Source organism: Aotus nancymaae, unplaced genomic scaffold, assembly GCF_030222135.1.
Source record: "Aotus nancymaae isolate 86718 unplaced genomic scaffold, 86718_ANA_hifiasm-v0.15.2.pri h1tg000067l, whole genome shotgun sequence".
Classification (NCBI taxonomy): Eukaryota; Metazoa; Chordata; class Mammalia; order Primates; family Aotidae; genus Aotus; species Aotus nancymaae.
This window is the reverse complement of record NW_026988482.1, coordinates 23432751-23446126: the sequence shown is the minus strand read 5'-3', so window position 1 is coordinate 23446126 and position 13376 is coordinate 23432751. Positions and strand designations below refer to the sequence as shown.

At 59.9% G+C, this 13376-nt stretch overlaps 2 protein-coding genes across 2 annotated transcripts in view; both read left to right on the top strand.

Annotated features, from left to right (window-relative positions):
• Positions 1–10862, top strand: part of COL7A1 (collagen type VII alpha 1 chain) — a 32400-nt gene extending 21538 nt beyond the window's left edge. The window contains exons 80-118 of the mRNA XM_064367047.1: positions 1093–1128; positions 1255–1290; positions 1423–1467; positions 1631–1663; positions 1743–1805; positions 1923–1958; positions 2037–2117; positions 2245–2313; positions 2448–2483; positions 2564–2605; positions 2808–2852; positions 2934–2978; positions 3610–3645; positions 3728–3787; positions 3924–4031; positions 4182–4253; positions 4395–4430; positions 4561–4620; positions 4724–4768; positions 4987–5022; positions 5131–5166; positions 5243–5299; positions 5440–5511; positions 6033–6104; positions 6355–6390; positions 6741–6821; positions 7035–7088; positions 7160–7213; positions 7286–7348; positions 7732–7794; positions 7899–8015; positions 8186–8263; positions 8360–8413; positions 8622–8670; positions 9284–9316; positions 9454–9540; positions 9749–9841; positions 9972–10169; positions 10523–10862. Coding sequence (XP_064223117.1) covers positions 1093–1128; positions 1255–1290; positions 1423–1467; positions 1631–1663; positions 1743–1805; positions 1923–1958; positions 2037–2117; positions 2245–2313; positions 2448–2483; positions 2564–2605; positions 2808–2852; positions 2934–2978; positions 3610–3645; positions 3728–3787; positions 3924–4031; positions 4182–4253; positions 4395–4430; positions 4561–4620; positions 4724–4768; positions 4987–5022; positions 5131–5166; positions 5243–5299; positions 5440–5511; positions 6033–6104; positions 6355–6390; positions 6741–6821; positions 7035–7088; positions 7160–7213; positions 7286–7348; positions 7732–7794; positions 7899–8015; positions 8186–8263; positions 8360–8413; positions 8622–8670; positions 9284–9316; positions 9454–9540; positions 9749–9841; positions 9972–10169; positions 10523–10539 — 2334 coding nt within the window. The 3' untranslated portion in view covers positions 10540–10862. The remainder of the gene's footprint in view (positions 1–1092; positions 1129–1254; positions 1291–1422; positions 1468–1630; positions 1664–1742; positions 1806–1922; positions 1959–2036; positions 2118–2244; positions 2314–2447; positions 2484–2563; positions 2606–2807; positions 2853–2933; positions 2979–3609; positions 3646–3727; positions 3788–3923; positions 4032–4181; positions 4254–4394; positions 4431–4560; positions 4621–4723; positions 4769–4986; positions 5023–5130; positions 5167–5242; positions 5300–5439; positions 5512–6032; positions 6105–6354; positions 6391–6740; positions 6822–7034; positions 7089–7159; positions 7214–7285; positions 7349–7731; positions 7795–7898; positions 8016–8185; positions 8264–8359; positions 8414–8621; positions 8671–9283; positions 9317–9453; positions 9541–9748; positions 9842–9971; positions 10170–10522) is intronic.
• A 986-nt stretch (positions 10863–11848) lies between these two features.
• On the top strand, positions 11849–12187 carry UCN2 (urocortin 2). The gene has a single exon (XM_012467656.1). The coding sequence runs from the start codon at positions 11849–11851 to the stop codon at positions 12185–12187; it is 339 nt and encodes a 112-aa protein (XP_012323079.1).
• Positions 12188–13376: the final 1189 nt, after the last annotated feature.

Sequence of the window (13376 nt, the reverse complement as noted above, 5' to 3'; positions counted from 1 at the left end):
TCTGTGTGTACCTGTGTCTGTGTGTGCCTCTGTGTGTGTGCTATGTCTGTGTGTGCTGTGTCTGTGTGTGTGTGCTGTGTCTGTGTGTGCCTGTCTGTGTGTGCCTCTGTCTGTGTGTGCTGTGTCTGTGTGTGCCTCTGTGTGTACCTGTTTGGGTGTGTGCCTGCCTGTGTGTGTCTGTGTCTGTGTGTGTCTGTGTCTGTGTGTGCCTGTGTCTGTGTGTGCCTGTGTGTGTGTGCTATGTCTGTGTGTGCTGTGTCTGTGTGTGCCTCTGTCTGTGTGTACCTGTTTGGGTGTGTGCCTGCCTGTGTGTGTCTGTGTCTGTGTGTGTCTGTGTCTGTGTGTGCCTGTGTGTGTGTGCCTGTGTGTGTGTGCCTGTGTGTGTGCCTGTGTGTGTGTGTGCTGTGTCTGTGTGTGCTGTGTCTGTGTGTGCCTGTTTCTCCGTGTGGCTGTGTCTGTCTGCCTATGTGTGTGTGTGTGTGTGTGTGCTTGTGTGTGTGTGCTATGTCTGTGTGTGCTGTGTCTGTGTGTGTGTGTTGTGTCTGTGTGTGCCTGTGTGTGCCTGTGTCTGTGTGTGCTGTGTCTGTGTGTGCCTCTGTCTGTGTGTACCTGTTTGGGTGTGTGCCTGCCTGTGTGTGTCTGTGTCTGTGTGTGTCTGTGTCTGTGTGTGCCTGTGTCTGTGTGTGCCTGTGTGTGTGTGTGCCTCTGTCTGTGTGTACCTGTTTGGGTGTGTGCCTGCCTATGTGTGTCTGTGTCTGTGTGTGTCTGTGTCTGTGTGTGCCTGTGTGTGTGTGTGCCTGTGTGTGCCTGTGTGTGTGTGTGCTGTGTGTGTGTGTGCTGTGTCTGTGTGTGCCTGTTTCTCCATGTGGCTGTGTCTGTCTGCCTGTGTGTGTGTGTGTGTGTGTGCGCGCGCATGAGATTGTGTGTGCAGGCCCATGTGTGCTATCTATGAGAGACAGTCTGTGGGTACGTGTTATCTGTGCCTGGAAAGGGTGGAGTATGGAAACTGACCCCTAAGGAAAAAGCCCCCAGAGGCTGAGAACAGCCCAAGTGAGGTCCAGACTGAGGCTCATCAGCACCCTCTCTATGCAGGGTCTGCAGGGTCTAAGAGGCCCCCCTGGCCCAGCGGTGAGTACTCAAGAACCTTCACTTCTCCTGCCCCCATCCTGTACACTGCCCCAAGAGCAGTACTGCCTCAGTTTTCCTGGTGGTGTGAGGCTAACTCCCCCTCATCAGACTCTATTTCCCCAACAGGGTGGCCGTGGAGACCCTGGACCGCCCGGTGCCCCGGTGAGTGACCAGGACGCCCTGCCTGATGAGGGTCTGGAAGGGCTGGGACAGCCACTGGCCACTGCTGATGAGCCAGGCCTTCTCTGTGTTAATCCCTGAGCCCTGTTCCCTGCCCTTGTCCCTTTTCTCTAGGGTCTTGCTGGCCCTGCAGGACCCCAGGGACCCTCTGGCCTGAAGGTGAGTCTAGGTGTGTGGATGGGAGAAGGAGGCTCCTTTGAGCCGGGTCCATGCCCAGGGGAGTGTGCGCCAACCTCCTGGGCTGTCATCTTCTGCGTGAGGCTGCGCTCCAGCGGTCCTGGCCACATGGGCTCTGCTCACGCAGTCTCTGGGTCGTTTGCAGGGGGAGCCTGGAGAGACAGGACCTCCAGGACGGGTGAGTGGCCCAGCTCACAGGTTACGGTCATAGGGAGACGGGTGGGATTGGCACTGCCCTGAACTTTCTCTTCCTCCAGGGCCTGCCTGGACCTTCTGGAGCTGTGGGGCTTCCTGGTCCCCCTGGGCCTTCAGGCCTTGTGGTGAGTGAGGCCCTGTGGCCCCCTCAGGGACACTATGTTTTCACCCCTTGGGGCCCTTGTTCTCTCATGTCCTCCAGTGTCTCTTGTCACCCTGACACCCGACTTGTTCTCCCTCAGGGTCCACAGGGGTCTCCAGGTTTGCCTGGACAAGTGGTGAGTTCTGGGAGTCAAGGGTTGGGCTCCAGGGGTCAGGGGTCAGCAGGCAGCCCTGACACAGCTCCTCCCTCTCAGGGGGAGACAGGGAAGCCGGGAGCCCCAGGTCGAGACGGTACCAGTGGAAAAGATGGAGACAGAGGGAGCCCTGGTGTGCCGGTATGTGTTCGGCTCGCTGCGGGTCTGCTGTGGGGCACAGTGCCCGGCTGTGGACCTGAACTGTGAGGAGTAGGGCAGCGGGGTGCTGGTGGAGAGACCCTGAGATCCTTACGCTGCTCTACCATAGGGGTCACCAGGTCTGCCCGGCCCTGTCGGACCTAAAGGAGAACCTGGCCCCCCGGGGGCCCCTGGACAGGTGATCTTTGACCCTGACTTCCGCTCCCCGCAGCAACTCCTCTGCCTCACCTGCAAGCCTGTTTCCAAAAGCCATGGGGGTGGCAGGGTGGGGGCAGGGGGGAGGAGGCAGTAACTCACCAGCATTCCCCACAGGCTGTGGTTGGGCTCCCTGGAGCAAAGGGAGAGAAGGTGAGTGTGTGCAGGGGGGCCAGGGAAGGGGGCCAACGGGTGGGAGCCAAGGAATCCCACTGACCCCTCGCTGTTACCAGGGTGCCCCTGGAGGCCTTGCTGGAGACCTGGTGGGTGAGCCGGTGAGTGGGGAACTTCTGACAGCAGAAGTTCTGGGGGTCCTGTCTCTCTAGTGGCCCAACTTCTGACCTTGACCCATAGTTTACCCACCCTCATGACCCTCAGTTTTCATAGTAGACCCCATATTTGAGCTCTGGCCCCACGCATCCCTGAGTCTCATGTCTGTGACTGATGCCTACGTTGCCTCCTGACCTCTGTCAACAGGGAGCCAAAGGTGACCGAGGACTGCCAGGGCCTAGAGGCGAGAAGGTGAGGTGGGCTGGCCCCGGGGCCTAAGCACTGGGCAGAGAAGGCTCAGGCCAGACACCCCTCACCGGCCATTCTATGCAGGGTGAAGCTGGCCGTGCAGGGGAACCCGGAGACCCTGGGGAAGACGTGAGTCCGGGGCCCGGGCAAGGGCGAGCCTGGCCTGAGGAGTGCAATGGTGGGCATAAGGGGCCACTCTTGGGCCTGGGCACACGTCTGAGCCCCTGAGTTGGGCCGCATGCCCACACGTTGTCGGCTTCCACACTCTGAGCTCCGGGGGCCCTGTCTTGGCTTCTGTGTGCCTGTCTTTGATCTTCTGTTCCTCACCACATCTGGGCACACATGTGTGCTCTGATCTGGTCTCCTGGGTCCCAGGACGCACCTGAGTTCCTATGAACCTCTCCTTGGTCCTGTGTTTTCAGTCTTCCTTTCCCCTGCCCCTGCCTGCCAGCGTTCAGCCTGTGGCCACACCTGCTCTCCCCAGGAGTGGACATGTTTGCATTCCCCTCTGAGCACCCGTGTACCTGCGCTTGTGTGCGTGCTCCATGTGCCTGTGGTCATGCCTGAACTCCTGCCTGTCTGTGGTCATATCTGAGCGTCCCTCTGTCTGTGCCCTCCTGAGACAGGCCGTGGTCGCATGTCTGAGTTCCCCTGTGTTCATGATCACATCTGAACTCTCCTGGGAATATTTCCAGGCCATGGCTGAGCTCTGTGCTCATGCTCCTATCCTCTCAAATGCTGTTTGCTGTTGTTTTTTTAGGGTCAGAAAGGGGCTCTAGGACCCAAAGGTTACAAGGTATGTGTACCCAGAATGGTCCCTGCTGGGGTCCTGGTCCTGAGACTCCATGAGCTTGATCTGATGCCTCTTTTCATCAAAGGGTGATCCAGGAGTTGGGGTCCCAGGCTCCCCTGGGCCACCTGGCCCCCCAGGTGTGAAGGTAAGTCAATGCCCCATCACCAGTTGTGGGGGCATTGGGTTGGACGGCCGCTGGAGGTAGGAGGAAGAGGGAGCTCTGCTGAGACCTGGGAGAGGTCCTGCAGTGACCATTCCCTCCTTTGCTGTGTTTATTTCAGGGCGATCTGGGCCCCCCTGGCTCCCCTGGTGCTCCTGGTGTTGTTGGGTTTCCAGGTCAGACAGGCCCTCGAGGAGAGATGGGTCAGCCAGGCCCTAGCGGAGAGCGGGTAAGGGGCTGGGAGCAGCATGTAGGGGCTTGGTGAATCCGTGGTGGGTGAGGAGGGGGCCCTGCCTTGGGGGTTCCCAGTTTTGAGGGGGCAGAGGGTAGGAGGGTTCCCAAGTCACTCTCTGCCTCTCTTGCCCCATTTTTCTGGTAGGGTCTGGCAGGACCCCCAGGGAGAGAAGGAGTCCCAGGCCCCTTGGGGCCACCTGGACCACCGGGGTCAGTGGTGAGTAGAGGTGCCCTAAAGCCCCACATGTTTGATTGCCTGTCCTTGCGAGGCACACTGTGTCCTTGCGAGGCCACACTGTGGGGTGCTGGGGGAGGCGCTTTCAAAGCCACAGGACCCTCACCTCACTCTGACCCACAGGGAACACCTGGGGCCTCTGGACTCAAAGGAGACAAGGTAGGTGGGACATGTGCTGCTGGCTGTCTCCTGTGCCCTCGTCACCGACTCCAGCCTCCACTCACCTCCCATGACCCTGCGTCCCCCACTGATTCCCCTCACTGATCCCTGGTGTCCTGTTGGTCTCTAGGGAGACCCTGGAGCAGGGCTGCCCGGGCCCCGAGGCGAGCGCGGGGAGCCAGGCGTCCGGGTACGTGCGTCCTACTCCACAGCCAGGAGCTCCATCTCCCTTCATCCCGCTCTTGCCTCTGACTTCCAACCTCTGAGTCAGTGAACCTAATGTCACCATCCAGGGTGAAGATGGCTACCCCGGCCAGGAGGGACCCCGAGGACTCATGGTGGGTCCTGTTGGGGAAAGTGCCAGCGGTGTGACTTCAGTCCCCTGCCTGTGCCCTCTGTGCCCCAGGACTCTCTGCCATCCTCCCTAGCCTTCTGGTCCTCCTCGTCTAACCCTGTCCCCTCTGTCTGGTCCCCACTGTTCCCCTCCTCCCCTGGATCCCCCTCCGTCCTCCACTGCCCCAGTTCCTGTAGCTCACGGTCGCCTTCTCTCATACAGGGGGCCCCTGGCAGCCGGGGAGAGCGTGGAGAGAAGGTAGGAATATGGGAAAGTCCTGGCGTGAATGGGGTGGGTGAGTGGATATTAGAATTCAGGCCGGGGCCTCCCCAGTTTGGGCAGGACTCACACTCTTTCACTCAATAGGGTGATGCTGGAACCGCAGGATTAAAGGGCGACAAGGTGAGTGTGGGTGTGGAGAGGGCAGAGCAGGGGCCAGGGTGCTCCCGACTCCTCTGACTCCTGCCTGCCCCCTCAGGGAGACTCGGCCGTGATCCTGGGGCCTCCGGGGCCACGGGGTGCCAAGGGGGACATGGTGAGTAGGCTCACGTGCAGACTGGGTCTCCCCTGGGTGTGGGACGAACCCCGTGGGACTGGCCCAGGGTATCTGGGAGCTCAAACCTCCAGAGGGTGAGGGACCTTCAGCCCCTTACCATGACTTCTTACCCAATTCAGGGCGAACGAGGGCCCCGGGGCTTGGATGGTGACAAAGGACCTCGGGGAGACAATGGGGACCCTGGTGACAAGGTACAGGGAAGAGGGTGGTGTACTCTCCGTGGAGTCCTGTGGCTGTGGGGGTTCCACAGCATCTGTGAGGGCAGGAGGGGAGGAGGGGGCTTTCCAGGGCTCAGTGGGAAGGTTCTGTGGCTGACTGTGGAGTGGCTGAGAGGGGCGGCTCTAGAGGGGTCAAGGTCTTGCTGTGAGGTTGGGAGGAGAGCTCTGTGGACTGGCCCTATGAGGGGCCTGTAGGGACAGGAAGGGGGCTCCGATCCTTGGGTGTCCCCATCCGAAGGTGCTTCAGATGGGAGGAGGAACCCATCTGAAGGGTAAGAGGGAGGAGCAAGAGTCTGGGGTCCTTCGGGTGAGAAATGAGCCAGTCCATGGACTGCAGCCCCCAGCTCCACCCTGATAGGCATGGGCTGGGAGGGACGTGCCGCTGGGACCGGTCGGGAGTGACTGAGCTCTTCCCCAGCTGGCGGGCTTGTTGTATTCCAAGTCCCCAGCCTGGTCTGGTCGTGATTGTGTCCCTCTCCTGGTTACTCCCACAGGGCAGCAAGGGAGAGCCTGGTGACAAGGGCTTGGCTGGGTCACCAGGACTTCGTGGACTCCCGGGACCCCAGGCAAGTCCTGCCCCAGGCCCAGGCCCAGGCCCAGGTCCAAGGCCAGCATCTCACACACACACCTATCCTGGGAGTCCTCTGAGTGCCAGGGGTCCTGGCTCCCTTGCTTTTGGCCCCATGTGTGTTTACCTGGGATCTGTGCGTGTCCTGGGCCCCAGCCACTGAGCATCTGAGTGGCCACACATGCAATGGATAGGCCAGTGTGGGGGACAGTCCCACTGAAGGACTCCCTCATCTGTGTTTCTCACAGGGTCAACCTGGTGCAGCAGGGATCCCTGGTGACCCGGTAAGATGCCCCTGCTCCCCCAGGGTCCCCTGTCCCCACAGGGCCCCCATCGCCATGGTGGTCCGGCTGATGTGGTAGCCTTTGACCTTACAGTGACCTAGTGCTCTCATGGTGTACTCATGTTGCCCAGGGTCCCCCACCTCCACAGTAGCCCCCTATGAAGGTGTCCCCTGCTCATGGAAACCCTTGTCCCCTGCCTATAGTGACCCTTGTCCCCATGGCAAGCCCCAGTGGCTCTGGCCTCCAGAGGTAACTCCTACCCCATGGTGTCCCCTACTCACTATCCAGGGTGATTCTCTTTGGTCCCTCACTGACCTCCTCTGACCTCACATGGACCCTCTCCCTGCTAGGGATCCCCAGGAAAGGATGGAGTGCCTGGTATCCGAGGAGAAAAAGGAGATATTGGCTTCATGGGTCCCCGGGGCCTCAAGGTAGGACAGAAACAAGATTGTTTTTTGTTTTTTGGTTTTTTTTTCTGGTCAGGAAGGCCTAATGTTGAAGGGTGAGGGGCTCGGGGTCCGATGTTGGGGTGCGGGGTCAGAGGCTGGAGTGTCTGAGGTCTGTCTGGAGAGTCGGTTTCAGAGTGAAGGGGTCACAGGGTGAGATGTCTGGGAATCACTTCTTCACCTGCTTTTCTCCCTCAGGGTGAACGGGGGGTGAAGGGAGCCTGTGGCCTTGACGGAGAGAAGGGAGACAAGGTACAGAGGGGATGGGGATGGGGGGCTATGGGGCCTGGGGCTTAAGGCTCACCCCACTTTGATGCCTGCAGGGAGAAGTTGGTCCCCCAGGCCGCCCCGGGCTGGCAGGACACAAAGGAGAGATGGTGAGTGTGGGCACACTTAGAATGAGGGGGCCATGGGTGAACCGGGCCAAGCTCATGTCTTTTTTTCTCCAGGGGGAGCCTGGTGTGCCGGGCCAGTCGGGATCCCCTGGCAAGGAGGGCCTGATCGGTCCCAAGGTACAGGGTCTATGGACAGTAGACATGATGGGGGGTCAGGATGGGGCAGGAAAGCTCACAGTCATGTCATGTGGGTGTAGGGACAAGGAAGGCTGTGGAGGGTTGGGACTTTGCGGGATGAAGTGGGGTTGGTCCTGAGGTTTCAAGGTGGGTTGGGGTCACAGTGGAGTTAGGATGAAAGCATGGGAGGTGGAGGGGGCATGGGCATCAGGGCAGGGGGTTAGAGTGGAGTTGGGATCATGGGGACCACATCTGGTGGGCTCACAGGTGCTTGGGTAACAGAAGGTTTGGGCATTGGGCCACGGAGCTCACGGGAGTTCAGGGAGGTTCCAGAGCTGAGGGAAATCAGGGTAGAAGGTCTCTCGTGCTTCTTCTGTTCCCAGGGTGACCGAGGCTTTGATGGGCAGCCAGGCCCCAAGGGTGACCAGGGCGAGAAAGGGGAACGGGTGAGTTGAGGCCACGGTCATGGTGAATTGAGGGGAGCATGCCCTTTGGGAGAGGGTCCATCTTTGGGACCTCTGATAACTGACCCTGTCCTGTCTCTCTCCAGGGACCCCCAGGAATTGGGGGCTTCCCAGGTCCCAGGGGCAATGATGGCTCTGCTGGTCCCCCGGGGCCACCTGGCAATGTTGGTCCCAGAGGCCCCGAAGGACTTCAGGGCCAGAAGGTAAGGAGCCCCAGTTCTGACTCCTGACTACTGAACCTTCCCTACCCTTCCAACCTCGTAACCATCCTCCAGCCTGCCTGCCCCAGCCTCTGGAGCTGTGACCCTCAACCTGCCTGACTCCTGACCCCCACTGCCTCTGACCCTGCTCACTTGGTCTCTGTGTCTGACAGGGTGAGCGAGGTCCCCCTGGAGAGAGAGTAGTGGGGGCTCCTGGGGCCCCTGGAGCTCCTGGCGAGAGAGGGGAGCAGGTAAGTAGGGATCCCTGGGCTTGGATCAGAGATTGGGGTGAACTCTGTTGTCCCTGAGATCAGAGGTCACAGCCTGGTCCTATCTGTTGGACATAGGGGCGGCCAGGGCCTGCTGGCACCCAAGGTGAGAAGGGAGAAGCTGCACTGACGGTGAGCATGGGCCTGGGTGGGCCTGGATGGGCCTGGGTGGCCTGGGTGGGCTGGGTGGGCTGGGGCCCTGCCTCCCTCACCCAGCACCCTGACCCCTGAGCCCTGGGCCCTGGCTCCATGTGGTCCCTCCATGGTCCCTGCATTATGTGCCCTCTGTCCTTCCTGTGAGCCACGGTTCTTCATGGTCCCCTCGGTCTTCTGCTCCCAGGAGGATGACATCCGGGGCTTTGTGCGCCAGGAGATGAGTCAGCACTGCGGTGAGTGGGGCCCAGGCTGCAGTCTCCCGGGTTCCACCCCTGCCCCACCCCAGCACCCTAGGCAAGGGCAGGCAGGCCCCTAGAACTTACAGGGCAAGCGGTCAAGGAGATGGGGGGATGGGTGGATACACAGAAGGACACGCATGCTGCAGGACTGACATATGACACGTGTCCCCAATGGAGGAGACACACAGGCAGATGAGGATCTCCACGCAGTGCTGGTTGTCCAGCTTGGCTGTGTGGGGAACGGGATGATGGTGGGAGCAGAGCTGGTCCCCTTGGGCCTGGCCTGGACCCGGTGGGATGTGATGACTGTGAGGGGCATCAGAGTGAGGCTGTCTCTTCCCGTCTCTGTGCTGCCTGCCTGTTTCTGAGGCTGGCCTGCCTCTGTCTCATGCCTTTTGCTGGCCTGTTCCCAACTTCCCTCTCCTCTGCCTTCTTCTCTTTTTCCGTCTCTCTGTCCACCTCCCACCCTCTCTCTTCCTCTGTCTCCTGTCTGTCACTCTCTCCTGCTGTCCCTTTATGTATTTCTACCCCTCTGCATGTGTCTCTCTCTCCATCTTCCCGTCCTTCTCTCTGTCATTGTCTCTCTACCCCTCTCTGCCCCCTCTAGCCTGCCAGGGTCAGTTCATGGCATCTGGATCACGTGAGTAGTTTTCTACTCCCAGAACTTTCTTCACCCCAGGCCCTGCCCTGCCTATCATCTGGGTCCTCTCAGTGGGGTTGGCTGGGATGGCTACCCATGGTGACCCCACGCCCTGAGGCCCCTGCTCTTGGCCCCAGGACCCCTCCCTAGTTATGCTGCAGACACTGCGGGATCCCAGCTCCATGCTGTACCTGTGCTCCGGGTCTCTCATGCAGAGGAGGAAGGTGAGGACAGCTGAACCTGTGGGGTAGGTGTGGGTGGGGCCCAGACATGCCCGTGGGTGCCCATGCATCCAGGGCACATGCCAAGCACATAAGGTCTGCATGCAGGACACATGCATGGGCTGTCTGTGCACGCGTGGGAGATGGGTGCTGCCCACCTCGCCCCGCAGCTGGCAGCCACTGCTCCCAGCACACCCTGCCTTACCTGCAGAGCGGGTGCCCCCGCAGGATGATGAGTACTCTGAATACTCCGAGTATTCTGTGGAGGAGTACCAAGACCCTGAGGCCCCTTGGGATGATGATGGTGAGAATGGGGGGCTGCAGTGAACAGAGCTTGGGGAGGGGCAGGCAGAGCTGATCCCTGCTGACCTCCCACTGACCTTTCAACCCTCTCTGATTCCCACCACCCCTGCTAACTTGATGGCATTGGCCAGACCCCTGCTCCTTGCCGCTGGATGAGGGTTCCTGTACCGCCTACACCCTGCGCTGGTACCATCGGGCTGTGCCAGGCGGCACGGAGGCCTGTCACCCTTTTGTCTACGGTGGCTGTGGAGGGAATGCCAACCGTTTTGGGACCCGTGAGGCCTGCGAGCGCCGCTGCCCACCGCGGGTGGCCCAGCACCAGGGGACAGGTATGGGCTGAGCCTCTCACAGTAGGGTACTGTGCGCTGAGCCTACCCAGGTTCTGTGGGAGGAGTCCTTGGGCCAGGGTCCCAGGTCAGGGTCCTGGGGGAGATGCTTCCTCAGACTAGGGGACCTGGGGCAGATGCCCAAGCCAAAGAGCTGAATATAAAGCCCCAGCTGTGGAGCCCTCAGTAGGGTCCCATTCCATGTTCCCTCCTTTAAAGACCTAAACATGGACCCCTCTGAGGTCAGAGCCCCACTTCCTGCTGTAGCCTCAGCTCCCTCCCCATGGGCGCCTCTGCCTGGACGTCTCTGGGTAAGGTCAGATGGCTGACAACTGTTTCCAACCCATCCTCACCAGGTGCTGCCCGGAGCTGAGGCCCAGATTATGAGCTGACATTCAGCATCCCCTGGAGGAGTCGGGGTCTCAGCAGAACCCCGCTGCCCCTCCCCTTGGTGCTAGAGGCTTGTGTGCACGTGAGCGTGCGTGTGCATGTCCGTTATTTCAGTGACTTGGTCCCGTGGGTCTAGCCTTCCCCCCTGTGGACAAACCCCCATTGTGGCTCCTGCCACCCTGGCAGATGACTCATTATGGGGGGTGGCTGTGGGCAGTGAGCGGATGTGACTGGTGTCTGACCCGCTCCTTGACCCAAGCCTGTGATGACATGGTGCTGATTCTGGGGGGCATTAAAGCTGCTGTTTTAAAAGGCTCCTGTTGTGACTGTTTGGGAAGATGAGGGTGTCGGGGGGAAGGTTTTCCCTGGGGGGTCAGTACTATTCTGCATGGGTACAAAGTCCCTCTGCCCGGACCTGGTCACTGCCTTGTGATTCTCAGTCCCCAACTTGTCCCCAGAAAAGAGTAGATAGGGTGGGGGCTAAGGATGTGTCCCCACTGCCCCCCAGGAGGGATGAGTCATAGGTGGGGGGCTGTCTCATGCCAGGAAGCATGTCCCAGCTCCCACCCCAGGGGGCTGAGGGCGATAAATGGGCCCTGAAGTGGGGTAGAGGGTCAGACCAGAGGACAGCATTGCCTGGCCCCAGCCCCAGGCAGCCAGGGCAGCCTGACTGACTCCAGGAGCAGCTGGTGGCGGTAGGACTGGGTTGGGTCAGGATGAGAAGGGTCTTGGGGATTGAGTGGACCTGGGCTTTGGCTTTGTGGAGGGCTTGGACCCAGAGGGCTCTGGGATCTCTGGCTGCTTTTCTGCCTCCGAGACCCCAGTCCTGCCCTTCTTCCTGGATCTGCCTCCGAGACCCCATTCCCGCCCTTCTCTTTCCTGGATCAGCTGCAATCTCTCCTGCTGAGAACCGCCTGTCTTCCCGTGGACCCTCTGTGTTTCTCTGTCTGAATCTTTCCTTCTGTCATGCTCTCTGCCCCAAGATGGTTTCTGTCTTCTTCCAGTCTCCATTTTACTCTGCCTCCATCTCCTTCATCTCCCTCTCTTGCTGTCTCTCTGTCTCTGGATTTCTTTGTCTCTTTTCTTTCTGTCTTGCTTTCTGCCTGTCTCATTCTGGCTCTCCTCTTGTCTCCCCTTCTCTGTCTCTGGGCTGGCCTGGCCTCTAATCCCTTTCTCCATCTCTTCCTCTCTCTCCATTCCCTCTGTCGCTCTGCCTTTGCCATCTGTCTCTGTCCATGGACCCCAGTTGACCTTGCCCTGAATCCGTTTTCTCCTTGCAGCCTGACCTCACGATGACCAGGTGGGCTCTGCTGGTGCTGATGGTCCTGATGTTGGGCAGAGTCCAGGTTGTCCCGGTGACCCCTATCCCGACCTTCCAGCTCCACCCTCAGAACTCTCCCCAGACCACTCCCCGACCTACAGCCTCAGAGAGCCCCTCAGCTGCTACCACATGCCCCTGGGCTGCCCGGAGCCACTGCAGCCCCACCCGGCACCCTGGCTCACGCATCGTCCTATCGCTGGATGTCCCCATCGGCCTCTTGCAGATCATACTGGAGCAAGCCAGGGCCAGGGCTGCCAGGGAGCAGGCCGCCACCAATGCCCACATCCTGGCCCGTGTCGGCCGCCGCTGAGCCTGAGGGAGGGGGTTACAGTGATGGGGCCACCCTGGATGGGAGGACCTGGGGGGCAGCCACACAGCTGGACAGATGCTGCCACATCTGGGCATACAGTGTCTGGACACTGCCACCTGGAGCCACTGCCATGCAGTGTCATATCACATCTGAGTGCCCCACAGAGTCACAGTGTGTCTGGACAGCCCGGACATTGGACACTGCTATGTTGGGTCACTGCCACATGGAGTCTCGCCATGCCGGTGTGCCCCACAGACCTAAAATATGTCTGGACAGCTTGGATGCCACCATGTAAGGTCACTGCTGTGTTGAGTCTTGCTATGTCTGGGTGCCTCACAGTCACAGAGTATCTGGACCCTGCCACATGCAGTCACCATCAAGTTACTTTCAGGAGCCTCAACATGAGAGCTCAACACTCCCTCTGAGACCAGTCCCTCTCAGGCCCACAGGTCTGTCCTCCCGTAGGCCACCACACAGGGAAATGCTGGCTGAGGGTCACTTGCTTGCTCTGTGCCCCATGAGGCAGCACCTGCCCCAGATGGACAGGGCTGTGAAGGGTGACATGTGACCCTGTGACCATGGCAGACTTGCCTTATGGATGCATGTGCGCATGTGTGGCTGAATCTCTGACAGCTGTGAGTGTGTGTGAGCAGGATAAAGATGCGTGAGGGGTCTTGGAGGAGTGGGTGCTTGTCCCCCAAACCTGCATGAAGCAAGCACAACTCCCAGCCAGGCACTGTCCTCCCCACGCGCCCCTGCATCCCCAGCCTCAGCCCATGGACTTGCATGGTTCAGGGGAGACAGGGCTCAGGCTGCCGGGGCTCTGACCCAACTCTGTCACCCTTCACGCATGGATTGTCCTGGGCAAAGGTGTTCACCTTTCCGAGTCTCGGTTTCCTTATCTGTAAAGCAGAGTGGCACCAGCAAGCATGTGAGTGAGCATTGTGTACATAGCAGAGATGGAGGTCCTGCAGCAGGAGGTCTCAATAAATGTAAAGCAATTGAAGTGTGGGATGTGTGAGAATCCCAGTCCTGTGCACACAGGCCATGACACGTAAGGGCTGAGTCACACCTGGCTTCTCTGCCTTCTTCCCCCACTCCCCACTTAAATGACCTGGTCCCTTGGTTTGGAAGGACTAGGTTCTGCCTGATTTCACAGCCCAACTCCATTGCTGGGCCAGAGATGAAA

Coding starts and splice junctions, on each gene's coding strand:
- UCN2 (XM_012467656.1), top strand. CDS start 11,849: ATGACCAGGTGGGCTCTGCTGGTGCTGATGGTCCTGATGTTGGGCAGA.